Below are 16372 nucleotides of genomic sequence, written 5' to 3'. Positions count from 1 at the left end.
GGCGCTCAGCTGGAGAAAAGTCACCGGTCGAGGAAGAGGCATGTCACGGAGGAAAAGGACCTTGTTTTGAAATGGTTGAAAACGTGTTCTTAGATGTGTTTATATAAGAAAATAATGCATACAGCCAGGAGGTAGTCGTGTCTTAAAATGAGCTTTAAATAGTGGTTTAACTGACTGCACTCGCCGATTCACAGTCGAACAATTTAGTTTTTTGGCTCCTGAGAGTGAAAATGAGTTTTTCAAGATATTTGGTGCACAGAAGGTTGCTGCTTCACCTTCGTAACTGTCCCAGTGTGAACACGTCCACTTCTAGACTTGACAGCCAGAAAAGACTGGTTAGTACCTCCAACAGATGCAGGACTGTCATGCCTGCCTGGGTTATTGATAGATACGGAAACAACGACGTGCTACGGTTCACAAGAAACGCTGGGTTTCCTGTGATCCACTATCCCAACGAGGTCATTATTAAGGTGTTTGCGGCTGGATTGAACCCACTTGATGTCAGCATGAGAGGTAGGTGTTTAAAGCTAGTTTAAAGCTGCAACAGAGCTTAGTAGGTCATTAAAGTATGAAAAACCTCAGAGATTATATATCAAAGAATGGAAAATATAATATGCAACACCTTTAGATGCTTAGATCTCAAAATTGATTTAGAATTTTAATTTCGTTGTTTGTTTTTTTTTTTTTCCTGTTACTTTTCTTGTAAAAGCTGTAATCAGGCGCTTTTTTCCCCCATCAGGTGGCTATGGTGCTGCAACATTGACTATGAGGAGAGACCCTTTGAACATCACGCAGTCAGGCAGCGAGTTCCCTCTCATTCTGGGAAGGGATGTGTCTGGGGTCATCATGGAGTGTGGTCTAGATGTGAAGCACTTCAGTGAAAGGGATGAGGTAAAGAAAACAAGCCGTGCAGCGGGTTGATTATTTATAGAAGGAAAATTATTCATGTGTGAGTGTTAAATATGTTGTCATGTGTGCTATAAACACAAACATCTAGCTGCAGGAACCGTGAGGTGAAAACAAGACAAGGCAGAAGAATCTTTCAGACACACTGCTAAGTGGTGAAATTACAAAGCCTGCACTGATGAATTGGGGTGTCTTGTGCTACACGATGATGACATAACCAGTGTTTGATTGTGGTGATGTTGCCATGTCAACGGTGCAATAGATGATGGTGTCATTGTGCAGGAGTGTTTCCTTGACTATGTAACAAACAACAACACCACAGTGTATATGCGCTCTGTCGTGACAGTCCTTCAACCGACATTATGTGCCACCGCCTCAGCCTGAATAGAAAAATGACATGGTCTTCTCTCTACCTCAGATCAGATGAGCCATGCAGCTGTTCGAGCTCTTGCAGCCACCAGTTGGATTCTGTTGAGGCTTAGGCCAGAAATACGCTTGTTTTTTAGCCTTTTGCTGACTTCAGCATCATTTTTCAAATTTTTAGTTATCAGCCTGTTACCGGAGGATTACACCAGAGGGGCACACCATTAAAATCAGGCATTTTATTGCAGATCGTCTCTATTTGATTTGGGTTTTCAGCCTTGTCCCTCGTGAACAAAGATTTCTTCAGAGTCTACCTTTTTTAATGATAATATGCAGCAATGAATGAAATTCCGCAATCGCGGATACAAGCGGCTGAAATGAGTTTCCTTCGGAAGGTGGCTGGTCTCAGCCTTAGAGATGGGGTGAGGAGCTAGGCCATCCGGGGGGAATTCAGAGTAAAGCCGCTGCTCCTCCACATCAAAAGGAGTCAGCTGAGATGGTTCGGGTACCTGGTTAGGATGCCTTCTGGTTGCCTCCATATGTAGGTTGACTGAGCATGTCCTACTGGGAGGAGGCCCCGGGGGAGGAGACCCAGGACTCGCTGGAAGGATTATATTTCCCTTCTGGCCTGGGATCCCTTCGGAATCCCCCAGGTGGAGCTGAAGAGTGTCGCTGGGGAGAGGGATGTCAATTAAAAAAACAACAGAGTTTCTACAGATCCGATGAGCTGAAAAGTCAGTATGGAGTATGACACAGCCTGAACCCTCGTAGACAAGCTGGCTGGTCATTTCTTTAAGTGGTTTTCAGTAATAGTTCTTCAGTCTTCTTGAAGAAGCTGTAAAGTTGTCATCACATTTTTTGTGCATATTTTAACAGTATTTATCTTCGAGTGACTTTGACACATTAGTGTGAAAGCCTATTATGTTTAGACATGTTTTGACCTTTCATGAAGGCAGATTCTGCTTTTTTACACCACATGCTATATGCACACAGCGCTAGAGCTCTCACCCACAGTGTGAACTAACTGTGCAGAAATTCTGCACATAAAGTTTGTGACTTCTTTAAATGACTGTTGTGTCGGTTTGTGTCTCTTCAAGGTGTGGGCAGCAGTCCCACCATGGAAGCAGGGCAGCTTGGCTGAGTTTGTAGTGCTGAGTGCCAATGAGGTAATGCTCTGCAGATGAATGTCTACACACACGTTTAGAGCTCATTAATTGTGTGTGAATGTCTCACATCTAGTTGTCTGCCTGTCATTTCCCTATTTATGTTGAGGTTTATTTCCATGACGCAGTAGATTTGTGTAGTCGTCAGTATGTTTAGATTAAAAGGAGGTCCGTGTGTCACTGCTTCTCACCAAAACACACAGACCTTCTTCAAAAATGATTATTGAAACGTCTTCAATCTGGTATTCAGCTTCCTTTTCTTAATGACACAGCAAGCGTGTGCTGTTAATCTAACTGCTGTTATTTTTAATGTGTGTTGAGCTCAGATATCCCACAAACCAAAGTCACTGAGTCACATAGAGGCAGCAGCCATTCCTTATGTGGCAACCACTGCCTGGTCAGCGCTGGTTAACACAGGTGGACTCAGTAAGGACAAATGTGCCAACAAACGGTGAGGAAACATGGACACACACTGCTAATGAATGCCTATCCATTCCAGAGAAGCTCTCTGTCTTTGGTCTGATTAGGTATTCTACTGTGTGCTACGTCTGAGTCCTTAAATGAGTCTCTGGGTGATGCGCAGCCTCTGTGCTGCTTGACACAAGTGAACCTGACACAGTAATGCTGAGAGCGTTCTGAACGAGAATCCGAACTATGAAAATTGCAGAAATAGTATAGTAAACACATTGGTGACACGTCTCTGCTTCCTTTCTGCAGGATTTTGATCCTCGGAGGATCCGGGGGAGTGGGAACATTTGCAATACAGGTATGCATGAAAGGGTGAATAATGATCGCCAAGCTGTTTATTTAATTTATTATGATCACATATTCCTGCTGCATCGTTTCACATGTGCCAGCAGCAGTTGTGTCTAATCTTTCACGCATTTTCTCTTTTTAAGTCAGATTGGCATGTAAAACTTTCTTCATATTTTGGACCAACCTTCCATGTGCATGGCCCCCTTCTGCTGTGTATGCACTGATACATGAAACAGACAATGAAATGAAATTTATTTATGCAAACATGCATAAATAAACATGGCGTCAGAGAGTTCTTTGTAGGTGACACAGGGGCTCGTGGATATGTGGTGTAAACTGTGTTCTGCATAGCTTTTTTTTTTTAGGTTAAATGTGGCACAACAGACAGAAAATGTAAATCTACCATTCAAGACCTAGTGAAGACATGCTGTTATGTTGACAGTGACATGCAGTGCATCACCTAATTGAATACTCATTTGTAGCAGTGTTGATCCCAACAGTGCTGTCTTGGCCTCCTCCATTTGACACAGAGCCTCCCCTCAGAACAGTGAATGTTCATAACACTGAGCAGGCTGCTGTCCAAGCATGAAACTAATTCAACATTGTTTTTACTGTGTAAGAGCTTCAAAGTGTGACCACTTTAGTTAATGCATGCCCATTATCTCCTTCAGATGTGTGAGGTTTGCTGACATGACCATGCATTTTCATCATTAGTCAATCAATGAATCACAACAGCTTAACACATAAAATACATACATGAACTTTTAAAAACAGGAATCAACTGATTAGTCAGCAGAAGAGATCGCTATAAAAAAAACATTGCATACTAACACATTGTAAAGGCAGAGCTTCTCTGCTGTTAGGAAGTCAGTATCTAAATTAAGAAACAACCAGAGTTTTTGGGTCACTGGAAGTGGCGTGTCAGCCACCAATGTCAACATGAAACTCTACACATTATTTTTATTTCATCTTAACACCATTAAGTTAACCCTACACAAATACTAAACCTCTAGTTTGAATTTCAAGACAATGAAAATATTGATATTAAGGGATCAATTTATACTGATCCCTCCGTATTAAAAGGTAATTTAGCTTCTTAAAGAACTACGTTATTCTGTTACATTTTCCCTTTAAAATGAAAGAGAAGTTTCTCTAAATTTTCTGTTTACAGCCAAATTATTTGTTTATTAGTAATGTTGGAAAGATAAAATGGTATAGAGCATCAGGTGAATTCTGACTGTTTGGGAAAATCATTGCGTGTGTTAGCTTTAAAGAGACCAGAAACACCATGTAGTTCCAGAACAGCTCTCGAATGACAAAGGACGCATTTACTCACAAAAAAAGATGAATATGCTTACCCAAACACCCAATAAGAACGCAAAATATTAAGTCTGTAACATTTGATCTATTTCATTTAGCATTTTATGTGTTTTCCTGCTTACAGTAACAAACATGTGAGTGTAGTTAGGAGACACCTAATCCAAATTACACCTTATCAGAATGGAGGTGCTCATATCTGAAGATTGAACTTGTGTCCAGATGATGAAAGCGTGGGACGGTCATGTGACTGTCACCTGCTCCCAGAATGCCGAGCGGTTTGTAAAGGAACTTGGAGCTGACCACGTGGTGGACTACACAGCTGGACCTGTTGAAGAACCACTCAGCAAGCTGGAGAAGTAAGAAGATCCCACACACAAGCAAAGACCTCACTGTTGCTGCGTTAGGCTTGTTACTGTGAGAAAGCTGAGACCTCTGATTCTTTAACAAACTTAACTGCACATTTTCTTTTCTTTTATAGCCACTCACTCCACTCATCTGTCTCTGCTTGTATCTGTTGTACCCTCAAGGTTTGACTTGATCCTGGATAATGTAGGGGGGGACACAGAGCGTTGGGCGCTGGGCCTGCTTAAGCCTTGGTGTGGAGCCAAGTACGTCACCCTTGTAACACCCTTCATGCAGAACACTGACACGCTGGGTGTAGCTGACGGCATGATGCAGACTGCAGCTACAGTGGCCACCAAAGCCCTCAAGGTAATCCCATCACAATGTCTTTGATTACACACGTTTTTGAAATGTAGGTCTTTACTAAAGTTGTTATGTCACTTTAGCCTGAACTGATTCAAATGCAACGGGATGTGACTGCATTGTCTGGTTTGCAGAGATATTAATGGATCTGTTCAAAATGTCATAGTTCACCTGTGCATTTACTGTAGAGGTAATGACTGTCCCCCCATGGTACTTCACCTGATGCCAACCCCATATCAGCAATGATTGTGGAAATGTGCTCGTTGTCTTTAGGCAGTCTTTTATATATTTCATTGGACATGCACCAGACTTAAGTTCCAGCATCACCTCCTTGTCCAGTGCAGATTTTGTCACTGGATATCAGTTTCATCCAATCATCCACTGTCCATGGATGCTTCTCTTTGGCCCACTGTAACCTAGTCTTCTTAGCTATCAGTGATGGTTTACGTTTGGCTGGGAAACCTGTTTCCTTCAGCTGGTTTAATATAGTTTTCATTATTTTGTTGTACATTTTCTATTTTCTTTTCTTTCCTGACTCTTTTGACATCTTTCTGTATGTTTCCTGTGAATTAGCAGGTGCAACAGGTAGTTAAGCTCTCCAAGAACTCTCTTTTAACTTCAGATTCATTTGAACATGTAGACTTGTGCAGGTATTTATTTTGACAAAAAAAGCAAAAGGAATATTCTCCAAGTGTGGTGATTCCACATTTCGGTGATTCAGTTGGTTGCAGTTTGAAGTTTGTTTCACTAGAAACACTGAATATTTAACATGTTGGAAAGCCTGATTACAGAAAGGAAAGTGGAAAATGGAAATTGATCCGTTTGAACAGCTAATATCACATGTTTGGGCTCTTGGTTGAGTGTGTATTTCTAAGTTTTGTGCATTTTGTTCTTCATCATTTATTCACTCAACTTTGACTGAACCTATTTTCCTTTGCACACTTTTGCATTTACTTTTTATCAACATGGATGTTTTTACTTCTCTCTGCAACTTCTGCAACATATTGAAAATGCTTGTTTTGAGGAGAGGCTTTAAAAAAACAAACTATTAAGGTTCTAAATTCAAGGAACCGCAGGTGGTTTTAAACGTCAGGAGAGAAATTCACATAAATTTTCCAGAAAGTTTGAACAACAATATGACCAACTGAGATTTGGGACATGAAGGCAAAAAGGTGTCTGACAGTTCACAGTTAAAGTCATCGTCATGTTGCAGCAATGCAATGTGTCCAGAGCTGCTAGATTGCTGCATACTTCCAGGGGAGCAAATATTGCACAGTCAAAGCCAGGCTGAGAAACATGCAAAGAAAAAAAGAGAACTTCTATCTGTTTTAAGATCAGATTCCCTCAGTCATGAAGCTGTTTGTTGCTAAATGGCACCAATAACTTGTTTGTAGAGACTGTTGATGGTTTTTAAAAAGAGGCTCAAGATTCACCTTTTTAATCAGGCTTTTATTTTATTTTTATTTTATTTTTTATTTTTATTCTATTCTATTTTATTTATTCCTTTTAATCAAACTTTTTATCATTTAATTTTTGTTCTATATTATTTTAATTATATGTTTTAAACTCCATGTTTTAGTTAGACGTTTTAACTTCATGTTGTAGTTATATGTTTTAACTCCATGTTTTAGTTAGACAAAACTATATGAGCTGAAAAGCTTTTATCTATTTTGTTCATTTTACACCTTTTTATCTTATTTTCCTGTTTTAGTCTTTCAGTTTTTAGCTCCAGTGTTTCCTCATGGGGGCCTGCCACACTGGGAGCTGCTTTTGGTCCACTGACGAGGTGCTGTTCTGTGGACTGCTCTGGCCCGGGTGGCTGGAGGACTCTGCACCTTGGTGTGGGGCCTCTTGTCTGCCCGGGTCGGGACTGTCTCTGTGGCGGCGCTCCCTGTGGTCATGAGCCAGGAGCCCTCTCAGTGTGGTCGGCCCCCCAAGGTGGCTTTTTCCTTGCCTTAGGTCTGGGTGCCCAGCCATGTCTCTGTCTGATAGGTGCAGTGGGTCTGAGCTTGTGTGTGTGTGTGTGTGTGTGTGTCTGTGTGTGTGTGTGTGTGTGTCTCTGTGTCTCTCTGGGTATTTATGGGGGTTGGTATGTTATATCATTGTTGTTTTTAGCCTCTGTGAGGCACTTTGTGTTTGATTTGATTTGTTAACTCTCCTGTCACTAAGGCTGCAGTGTTAGTATTGCAAACAGTGTCAGTTTTCCTGAACTAGTGATGTCATTCATTTAGGTTCAGGTGCACGCAAATCAGGAAAAACATAGTTCAATTTACCACAGACGTACACACTGAAGAAAGTCCCATGCTCATTTTTTAGTTTGCCCTAAAAAATGTTCAGACTGCGGTGAACCTTTTGTGGAGCAGAGTTTGCATACTATGCATCTGTTACCACCTCCTCTTCTCGATCACACCGCACAATCCACAGCAAGGTTTGTGCAAGCATGAGTTGCTGCTCTTTGCATTGAGGTGATATGTGCAGCAAGAAATATCTGAAGAAAAATCATTGGTGACATAGAATAGTATTGAATGACTGGGACCATGTGTTAAGGACATATTCAAGAGTAAATCCAATCACTGTTATGCAACAAGACTGTATACATGCTACTTGGCTAGATGAGTACACATGATGTACTGTGCAGTTTTAATCTTAGCTTTTTTAATTTTCTTTAGGAATTGCATTTACATCTGAGCTTAATTAACTCTGATGGAGACGTATAATGGCTGTGTTAGGTTCTTTGTGGAACCTCAAATCACCAGCTCCTCTGGTGCAGACAGACGTGTCTAATTCTTATGCAAAAGAAACAGTCAACAGCTTGTTTTTTTTTGATGGGAGGTTGTTCTCTGTAACCAGTTTTAATAGTCATTTCCTCGGGATATGACGTCTCATCATTGTTTGTAATCTAACAGTTCATGTTGGTGTACTCTGTAAACTTCACAGTAGGACTATTTTGATGTACTTTTTTCATGTTTGTGAGGAAGAATGCAAAAAATCGAGCTAACTGAAATAAAAAGATAAATGACTTCCTGCTAACACCTCAGTCATAGAAACTTTATCATGTGTTTTCACACACAACCTGCCACAAACCGTTTTAGTTTTCAGGATTCTAACTTGTTTGAAAGCAATAAAGTTTTAATTCTATTGATAACCCATAAATCACACGCACCCACCAAACAGGGGAAAGACCCGAAACAACTAAAAGTTCCGTTGGTCTTTTCATTAGAATTACTTGTGATTTTGCCTTGCAAACTTCTTTCATTCATCTTTTGATGAACTAAACCTAAACTTTGTGTGATTAATGTGTCTGTTAACCTGGGACAGCCCCAAAGAAGACGTGAAGAGATGTGTTAAACTGAGGGGTTTGCCCTGAGGTTGACTAAATGACACAAAGCAGACTTATTGTGGCTGAATCTGTGTGTGTACTTGCATACACAAAGCACTGAGGGTCTTCATTTTCTTTCCACTTTATAAAGAAAGTTTACATTGCTTCTCTCTGCTCCGGTTACATTTAAGAAGAAAGGGTTGCATATCGGATTGTCACGTAGAGTCTGTTTCCAAAGAAATGGCCATGTGTCCAGACTGGAAGTTGTTAAGGAGTTTTCTCACTCCTGTTTGGGGTCACTGCAGTTCATGGAGAGATAATTCATTACAGAATGATTACCCTAATGAGAGAAAGGGGTGGCATTATAGATAAGAAGCTAAATTGATACCTTACATTTCCGCTTCTCACACAAACGCTGAAAATATTCAGTAGGAGGAAAACTGGAGCGCAGACTTCTGGTGTGGCTGTCACGGTGCCCTCATTTCCAAATAGGCTTGGAGGAAACGTGTTTGGTTGCTTCTTAACACCAAAAACAAGCCCTACAGTGTCACACACACACACGCACACACTCATGAGGTCAAACAGAACAAAAGAATGAGTCGCCTCATTTCTCCTTCTGTCAGGATGGAAATGGAAATGGCTGCCTTCTCCACAGTCACATGACACACATTAGACTCTGCGTATAGACTGGTTTAGGAATTGTTGTTTATGTAACAAAGGTTTGTTTTTTATGAATATACAAAGGAATCGTAGACTCTGTCAAACATATTTGAAATACTGTTTTTAAATGCTTAATGCAGCCTTGATGATTATACTCACTTCTTTGCCTAAGCAAACTAAATGATATTTTGCCAGGAGAAGATGGTTACAATCACTGACGCATTTTAAAGGAGAAGCTGTAATATACTGACTTCATCACTAAAAAGTGATTTGCTTTAAAGCTGCTAAAAAAAAAAAAAAAACTTTTTACATATATACATATTCTCTGAAAACCCAAACCTATATTACTTTACATTGCAGCAGTTTACTTGTGAAACTACATTTAAGATGGGATCCATCTTGCTCCCAGCTGCATATTTGCAGCTAAAACGCGGAAGTTTGCACCAGTCAGCATGCTGCATGGCTTTTACGGGTGTGGCGTGACGATGGACAACAGTGGCTGCATTTATCAAAGATCATCTACACGATAAGATAAATAGAAGCTATGCTATTGATATGAAATGGTACAGATGGGGTTTAACTATTAAGATGCCACACAATGTCACAGGACACACAGTGGTTTTTTTATCCTATCACACGTTCACACACCAATGGACGCATCGGAGGCAACGTGGGGTTCAGTAACTTCTCAGAGGGAGATCTAGTTTCTGAGCAGTCTACTCTTTTTCAAAGTCTTACCTTGTTTTTTATCGATCCGTTAAGTTGTTTGGTTGTGATTACAATAGAGGGTCGATTCTTCCAATCACCTGCTCGGTTTTTTTATTTTTTCCAAATGTGCGCTCTTTTCTAAATGCCTGTATGTAACAAGCCAAAAAGTGTGCTAGACCGACCTAACAAGTCAAATATTGGTTTATATAGAATCCTCACCCTTTTACTTATATGGAAAATCTTCAGTTTTACTCTTCATGCATTTTCTGTCTTCCTGTTTTTTTTCTGCAGCATCTCATCAAAGGAGTTCACTACCGTTGGGGATTCTTTGCACCAAGCGGTCCTGCGCTGGATGAAGTAAGAGACATGGTGGATGCAGGACAGGTATGACGCTAGATCCATCCTCTCTAAACTGTCCAGCTACTGTGAGTGAGGACACACTGGCATATGTTTCCTTATATGTTTATTAATGTGTGCACATAATGTAAACCACACTGACTGGGGTTTTCAATGTACAAGTTGCATTCATTCAATCATTTATTAATTTTCCATACCCACTACTACCTATTCAGGATGGTGGGGGACTGGTGGGAGTCATGGTACACCCTGGAGAGGTTGCCAATTTATCTCAGGGCCTACACGGAGACAAACAACTATGCATGTTCATGCTCATTTGTGCGGTCAATTAAGAATTGCCCTAACATGCATGTTTTTGGACTGTAGAAGGAAGCTAGTCCGTCTCACTCAATTCATCTATCCATCCCAATCCAATTCAGTTTAATCCAATCTCAATCAAATTAAAGGTTCATAAATTTATTTTAAGGATAAACTTAAATACATTTGAAGTCTTTTGATGTTAAAAAACACTGATTTCCCTCAGTGTGCTTTGCATTTCACACTTGTTTCTGAAATGCTCAGTTTTAGCTGGTGTCACTTTCAGGTTCACTTGCTGAAATGATTGGTCAGCTGTCTGATCCAAGCGTGAGACAGCTGTCCATATACATTTGGGGTGTCCAAAACAAGATGCTATATGCAGGGATTATGCAAATAGGTTCCAAGGGGATGACATAAGGAAGGTAAATGAGGCATGTCAAGCAGCTCAGGAGCAACGACATCTGTGGGCTTTATAATTTTGTCAATATTTTCCAGTTTCAAAAACTGGGGGAAAATGCACTTAGAGAAAGAGCCAAAAACATAATATTACCTCTTTAACCCATTAAGACCTATTACAAAATATGGTTATTTCTGTTTCCATGTCAATGGGGCACCTCAGGTCAGGATCAAATAAAATTCAAAGAAAAAAGTGGGGAAGTAGGTTTCTTGTCCTACAAGAAATATCTTGCATAGCAGACAGTTGACACTGACATATGACAGTTTCTTTTATTGAAGAAAATTGCATCAGCTGCCTTCCTTCCTAAGTGATATTGCTGCTCATAGAAGACATGCGTGGCCTCTGCTCAGAACTTTTTTTTTCTGCTCCCTATCAGATCCGGGCTGTGGTGGAGGAGACCTTCCGCTTTTCACAGGTTCCTCAGGCCTTTGAGAAGGTGGAGAAAGGTCATGCCCGAGGGAAGACTGTAGTCCAGATCAGCCAAGACGGGCTATAATTTACGGCACTGAGCTCAACTACAAAAACTGATTGAAAATGAGTGGGAAGCTACTGGCACGGTAGATTAAACATGGTTATGACACCTGTTGCTTCTGCAGTGTGTGGCTTTTCTCCTTTTTGGCTGCTGAAAATGTAGCACACAATGTAAGCAACACAGATGTGATTGTTTGCTTTCTGTTGTTTGGCAATTTAGCTGGATGAAAATAAAAAAGGTTTCATAAAAGGAAGCTCAGTGTCAGTTTATCAAACCTTTTGTTTAGAACATGATTTAGCCACTTTAACCTGAACAGAATGTTGTGTAATGTGTTACGCTGCATCCGGTACTTACAGAAAGTGTTTCACATTTCAAACATCACTCACTGCTCTTTCTCCAGTTACAAACGTGCGCCTGCCCACTACTGAACCAGCACAGAGGCAGCTCACATGTGAGAGATAGAGCTTTGAAGTAACACCGTTTGATACAATGTCAGCTAACGATAGATTTGATAACCTCCGGTGGTTGCAGCCTCTGTTTGGTGTCATATATCCAACATCTTAGAACAAGCTTGACTGGGTACAGTTTGTTCTCAATGGTTTCAGCAGCTTTACAACAGTGTATCAATTACAGCCCCAAACCAGAAAACGATGGTTTAAGATATGTTTTGATTCTCACATTACTTTGATTTCTATTTAACTGTAGGCAGTATGAACCCATGATATTTATTATATAGTCTCGTCTTTTTAATTTATTTTCCATTTCAGGGCTGCAGCTCATTCTAAAAAATGTGAGGATGGAGGCCTTTTAAGGCTAGTGAAGAGGTAAAAAAAATTTAAAGTTAAAAGTTATTTTAAAGTTATTTTAGATAGTTCATTAGCAGGTGAATGTAATCATGATTTGGTGCAAAAGTCTTTAAAGAGCTGAGATGGGCAGGGTATCTCCAGAAGGTCAACAAATGTATGAGGACATCATTAAACTGATTAAAAGCAATGTTCCTCACAGAAAGACTGGAAGGGATTTGCATTTTTCTCCCTCTACAGTGGAGAATTGTGTCAAACCGTTCAAGGAATTTGGAGGAATTTCACTGTGTAAAGGATGAGGGAGCAAGCCTAAGCTGGACACCTGTGATCTCTGATCTCTCAGATGGCTCTGCATCAAGACCCATCATTCATCAATGGCTGATACAACCACATGACAACGGATTGCTGTGGGAGACCAAGCACTACAGTACAGAGTTACATTCACAAATGCCACTTCAGACTTTCCTGTGCAGAAAAGAAGCCTTATGTTAACTTTGTCGAGATGGCCATTGCCATTCTCTGGGCTCTGAGATGGGCCATCGCAGTGGAAACGTGTGTCATGGTCAAAGGAATCCACATTCCAGATCCCTTCTGAATGAATGGACTCTTTATTGGATTAACCTTGGTCTTTATTGTGTTCATTGCTTTTATGTGGTTTGTATTTGCTTTGTGTTTTATATTTCAGTCAGCTTGACAAAATCTTAAAGAAAAATCTCTTATTTTCCCATGATGTTATATACTTTGACAAAGCAGCCTGGTCCTCTAGGTGGAAAAACTACCCTAAACCCAAAAAGTTGGGGATTGTTTTGGATCATGGGCTGCACCAAACAGCTAGATTTTCTTCTTATCTGTACATCGCATTTACGACCAGATACATTTAGCAAAGTCTTGGAGAAGTGGCGTCCTGCTTGGTCCGTGTCCATGGATACCTTCCTTGTGTAGTGTTCAGTGGAGGGTCTGTCTAAAAGGGTTGTTACCATAAGCTGACCTTTATGGTCATCCTTACACCTCAGATTAATCAAAGTCTAATTTATTTGCATAGCACATTTCACGTACAAAAAAAAAAATCAAAGTGCTTTACATAAAATAAAAGCATTGCAGCAGGGAGCAGAAAAAGCATAAAAAATTTAAAAGAATATGAATAGAAAATAAATGTTTTTAACCTGGATTTAAAAATGTCTACATTTGGTGACAGTTTAATCCCCATTGGCAGTTTGTTCCACTTGTTTGCAGCATAACAGATAAATGCTGCTTCTCCATGTTTAGTCTGGACTGGACAAGCTGACTTGAGTCCTTGTATCTAAGAGCTCTGCTAGGTTTATATTCTCTAAACATATCACAGATGTATTTTGGGCCTAAACCGTTCTGGGATTTGTAAACCATTTGGCCTGGTTAAAACTCTAGCAGCAGCATTCTGGATGAGCTGCAGATGTTTAATGCTCTTTTTGGGAAGTCCAGTTAAAAGACCATTACAGTAATCGAGTCTACTGGATATGAATGCATGTATGAGTTTCTCCTGGTCTTTTTGGGAGAGAAAACCTTTAATTCTGTTGATGTTTCTCAGTTGGTAAAAAGCTGCCTTTGTGACAGCTTTGATGTGACTGCTGAAAATTAGGTCTGAGTCTATCAACACTCCAAACTTGGTCAGTGATTGTAAGGGCCTGAGCCTCAAGATATTAACCAATGCTGACCCTCTTCTCTTTGCTACCAAACAGAATGATCTCAGTTTTGTCTTCATTTAATTGTAGAAAATTCTCTCTTATTTCCTCCAGACACTGACACAGTACATCTGCTGGGCTGTATTCGTCTGGAGACACATAAAGTTGTGTATCGTCTGCGTAATTGTGATAATTGATATTAAAGTTCTGCAATATCTGATCCAAAGGGAGCTTGTACAAGTTAAACAGAAGAGGTCCAAGAATTGACCCCTGGGGTACTCCACAAGTCATGGCCACTCACTCAGATCCATAGCTGCCAATTGTAACAAAATCACTCCGGCCTTCTAAATAGGACCTGAACCAGTTAAGGACCGCTCCAGAAAGTCCAACCCAGTTTTCCAGCCTGTGCAACAGGATTCTGTGATCTACAGTATCAAATGCAGCACTGAGATCCAACAGAACCAGGACTGAAGCATAACCAGAATCAGTATTCAATCTAATGTCGTTTAACACTTTGACCAGAGCTGTTTCAGTGCTGTGATGACGTCGGAAGCCTGATTGAAAGTTATCGAGACTTCCACTTTCATTCAGAAAGTCGTTGAGCTGGTTAAATACAACTTTCTCAATAATCTTATATATAAAAGAGAGGTTAGAGACAGGTATGTAGTTGTCAATAGATTAGAGGAAGACATAAAGGAAAACATTAAGTTTACAGAGAAAAACATCAGGCAGCCAGGAAACACAGCTTGGATTTGGACACCACTGGACAGAAGATAACACTAAAAAAGTTCAGCCTCAAAAAAGCTTACCTGAGAAATATTAACATTTTTGACAGGCCCAGAAAGATTAGTGCCCAGAACTCCATCTGGAACCTACCGAAGCAATTATTTACAGGAGTGGAAGCCTCCAACCTTCAAGATTAAAACCCCAGAGGAGATGTGGGAAAACTTGAAATGAAATGATCAGAACCGTTTGGCTCTTGTTCTTGATCTACGTAATAACCAGACTTTGATGAATCACAAAGTTGCAGTCGTGACGGAAGATATTGCTTTAAATGTAGATGTTGCTGTAAAGAAGCTAAGAATTTTAAACCATGGATGTATCCTAATATTTAAAAGCAAAGAAGATCTAAACAATCAGTGCAGTTTCAAGATAGCCAAAAGTGCCCAAAGATGCTTTTTTCTCCTGTTATATCACAGTGAATTGATCTTTTTGGACACATTTTTGTCATCTTGCTTTGTGAAGTGAGCACAAGCTTGAACTCTGATCAGTAACATTTTTTTTTCTATCACACATGAAGAAATTCTTCAAAGCTGTTCTTGAGTAATAAGAGGAACATTGTGTAAGGCATTGTGAAACAAAAGCTTCTAGTTGCAGCTCTCACCAGCATAGAAGCATGAGAAGACAGCAGTGAAAATCACAGTTTTATTTGAATGTACATTGGTTCTCTTATATATTTACACTATGTGGGGCAGCATTGTTACTGCAGCTCTGTTTTTAAATTTAAAATCAATCTGTACATTTGATGGTTATGTACAACCGAAAGCAGTGAATCACATTTCGTGTTAAAACCCTAAAAGTCCTAAAAAGATAACACAACTTTACAACAGATCATTTTCAGCAACAAAAGAAAACATAGTAAAAGTACATCTTTGGAGTGTAGGCATGACAGACTTCATTTGGTGGTAGTGAAAACATTTTGTGCATTCGTATTTGCTAACATGAACATCCGAAAACAGAACCTGTAATAAAGTACTGTAAGGAAAGGTACGCAGCATTGAAACAGGGCAGAGTTTTCTCTACATGCACTGAAAACATGGAGTCTTTGGAGTGTTTGATGTGGCTAAAACAAGGCAACATATTATGTTCCTCATTTGTTACACAAAATGAAAATATTATTGCATCATACGCTCAGAATGATGTTTCTAGGTTGTTTTTTGGTTATGAAACAGTAAACAGATGACCTCCTCAAACAGATTAAACAAGTAAAAACACCCACGAAAGAGAACGTCTCTGTGGCGTGAGCTCCACAGTGGAGCTGCATCACAGGGCTCAGTCTCCTGCGGAGCTGCATCGTCGGGCTGTGAGCCCTGTCAGATCATAGGATCTCCACAGTCCACCTCTGACTCAGTTTGCTTTCATCGAAGGTGTTGAGGATCACCTGGTTCTTGTCATACTGAAGACCACCTGGCAGGCAAACACAGGTCCCATGTTAAAGTTGACTTTCACCAGATGATCGTATTTTTCTAAATGCAGCCCAGATCAACAAACACAATCTGGTGCTTTCAGATCTGCTCTGGGTTGCATGTTGAAAGTTGGAGGGGTGGGGAGATGGTATTTCCTGATAGTAGCAGTTGGTTGTTACAGAGAATTATACAACAAGTAGTTCCGACCAAGCAATCTGATTGGTCAAGAAGAAATTTAGTAC

At 40.2% G+C, this 16372-nt stretch overlaps 2 protein-coding genes across 3 annotated transcripts in view; one reads left to right on the top strand and one right to left on the bottom strand.

Annotated features, from left to right (window-relative positions):
* Nucleotides 1-6: 6 nt before the first annotated feature.
* Nucleotides 7-11739, top strand: rtn4ip1 (reticulon 4 interacting protein 1). Its single transcript, XM_072365358.1, has 9 exons — nt 7-513; nt 740-891; nt 2367-2435; nt 2759-2883; nt 3150-3198; nt 4728-4864; nt 5036-5219; nt 10192-10284; nt 11388-11739. Exons 1-9 carry the CDS (start codon nt 231-233, stop codon nt 11505-11507), a joined length of 1212 nt encoding a protein of 403 aa, XP_072221459.1. The 5' UTR covers nt 7-230; the 3' UTR covers nt 11508-11739.
* Nucleotides 11740-15355: 3616 nt separating this feature from the next.
* crybg1a (crystallin beta-gamma domain containing 1a) overlaps nt 15356-16372 on the bottom strand; it is a 48516-nt gene continuing 47499 nt past the window's right edge. For both annotated transcript variants that reach the window (XM_072365576.1, XM_072365578.1), the window contains one exon: nt 15356-16131. In XM_072365576.1, the coding sequence (XP_072221677.1) occupies nt 16043-16131 (89 nt within the window). In that variant the 3' untranslated portion in view covers nt 15356-16042. The remainder of the gene's footprint in view (nt 16132-16372) is intronic.

Source organism: Leuresthes tenuis, unplaced genomic scaffold, assembly GCF_036924035.1.
Source record: "Leuresthes tenuis unplaced genomic scaffold, fLeuTen1.0.hap1 SCAF_15, whole genome shotgun sequence".
NCBI lineage: Eukaryota > Metazoa > Chordata > Actinopteri > Atheriniformes > Atherinopsidae > Leuresthes > Leuresthes tenuis.
The sequence above is the reverse complement of the archived record's forward strand: the minus strand, read 5'-3'. Positions and strand labels throughout refer to the sequence as shown.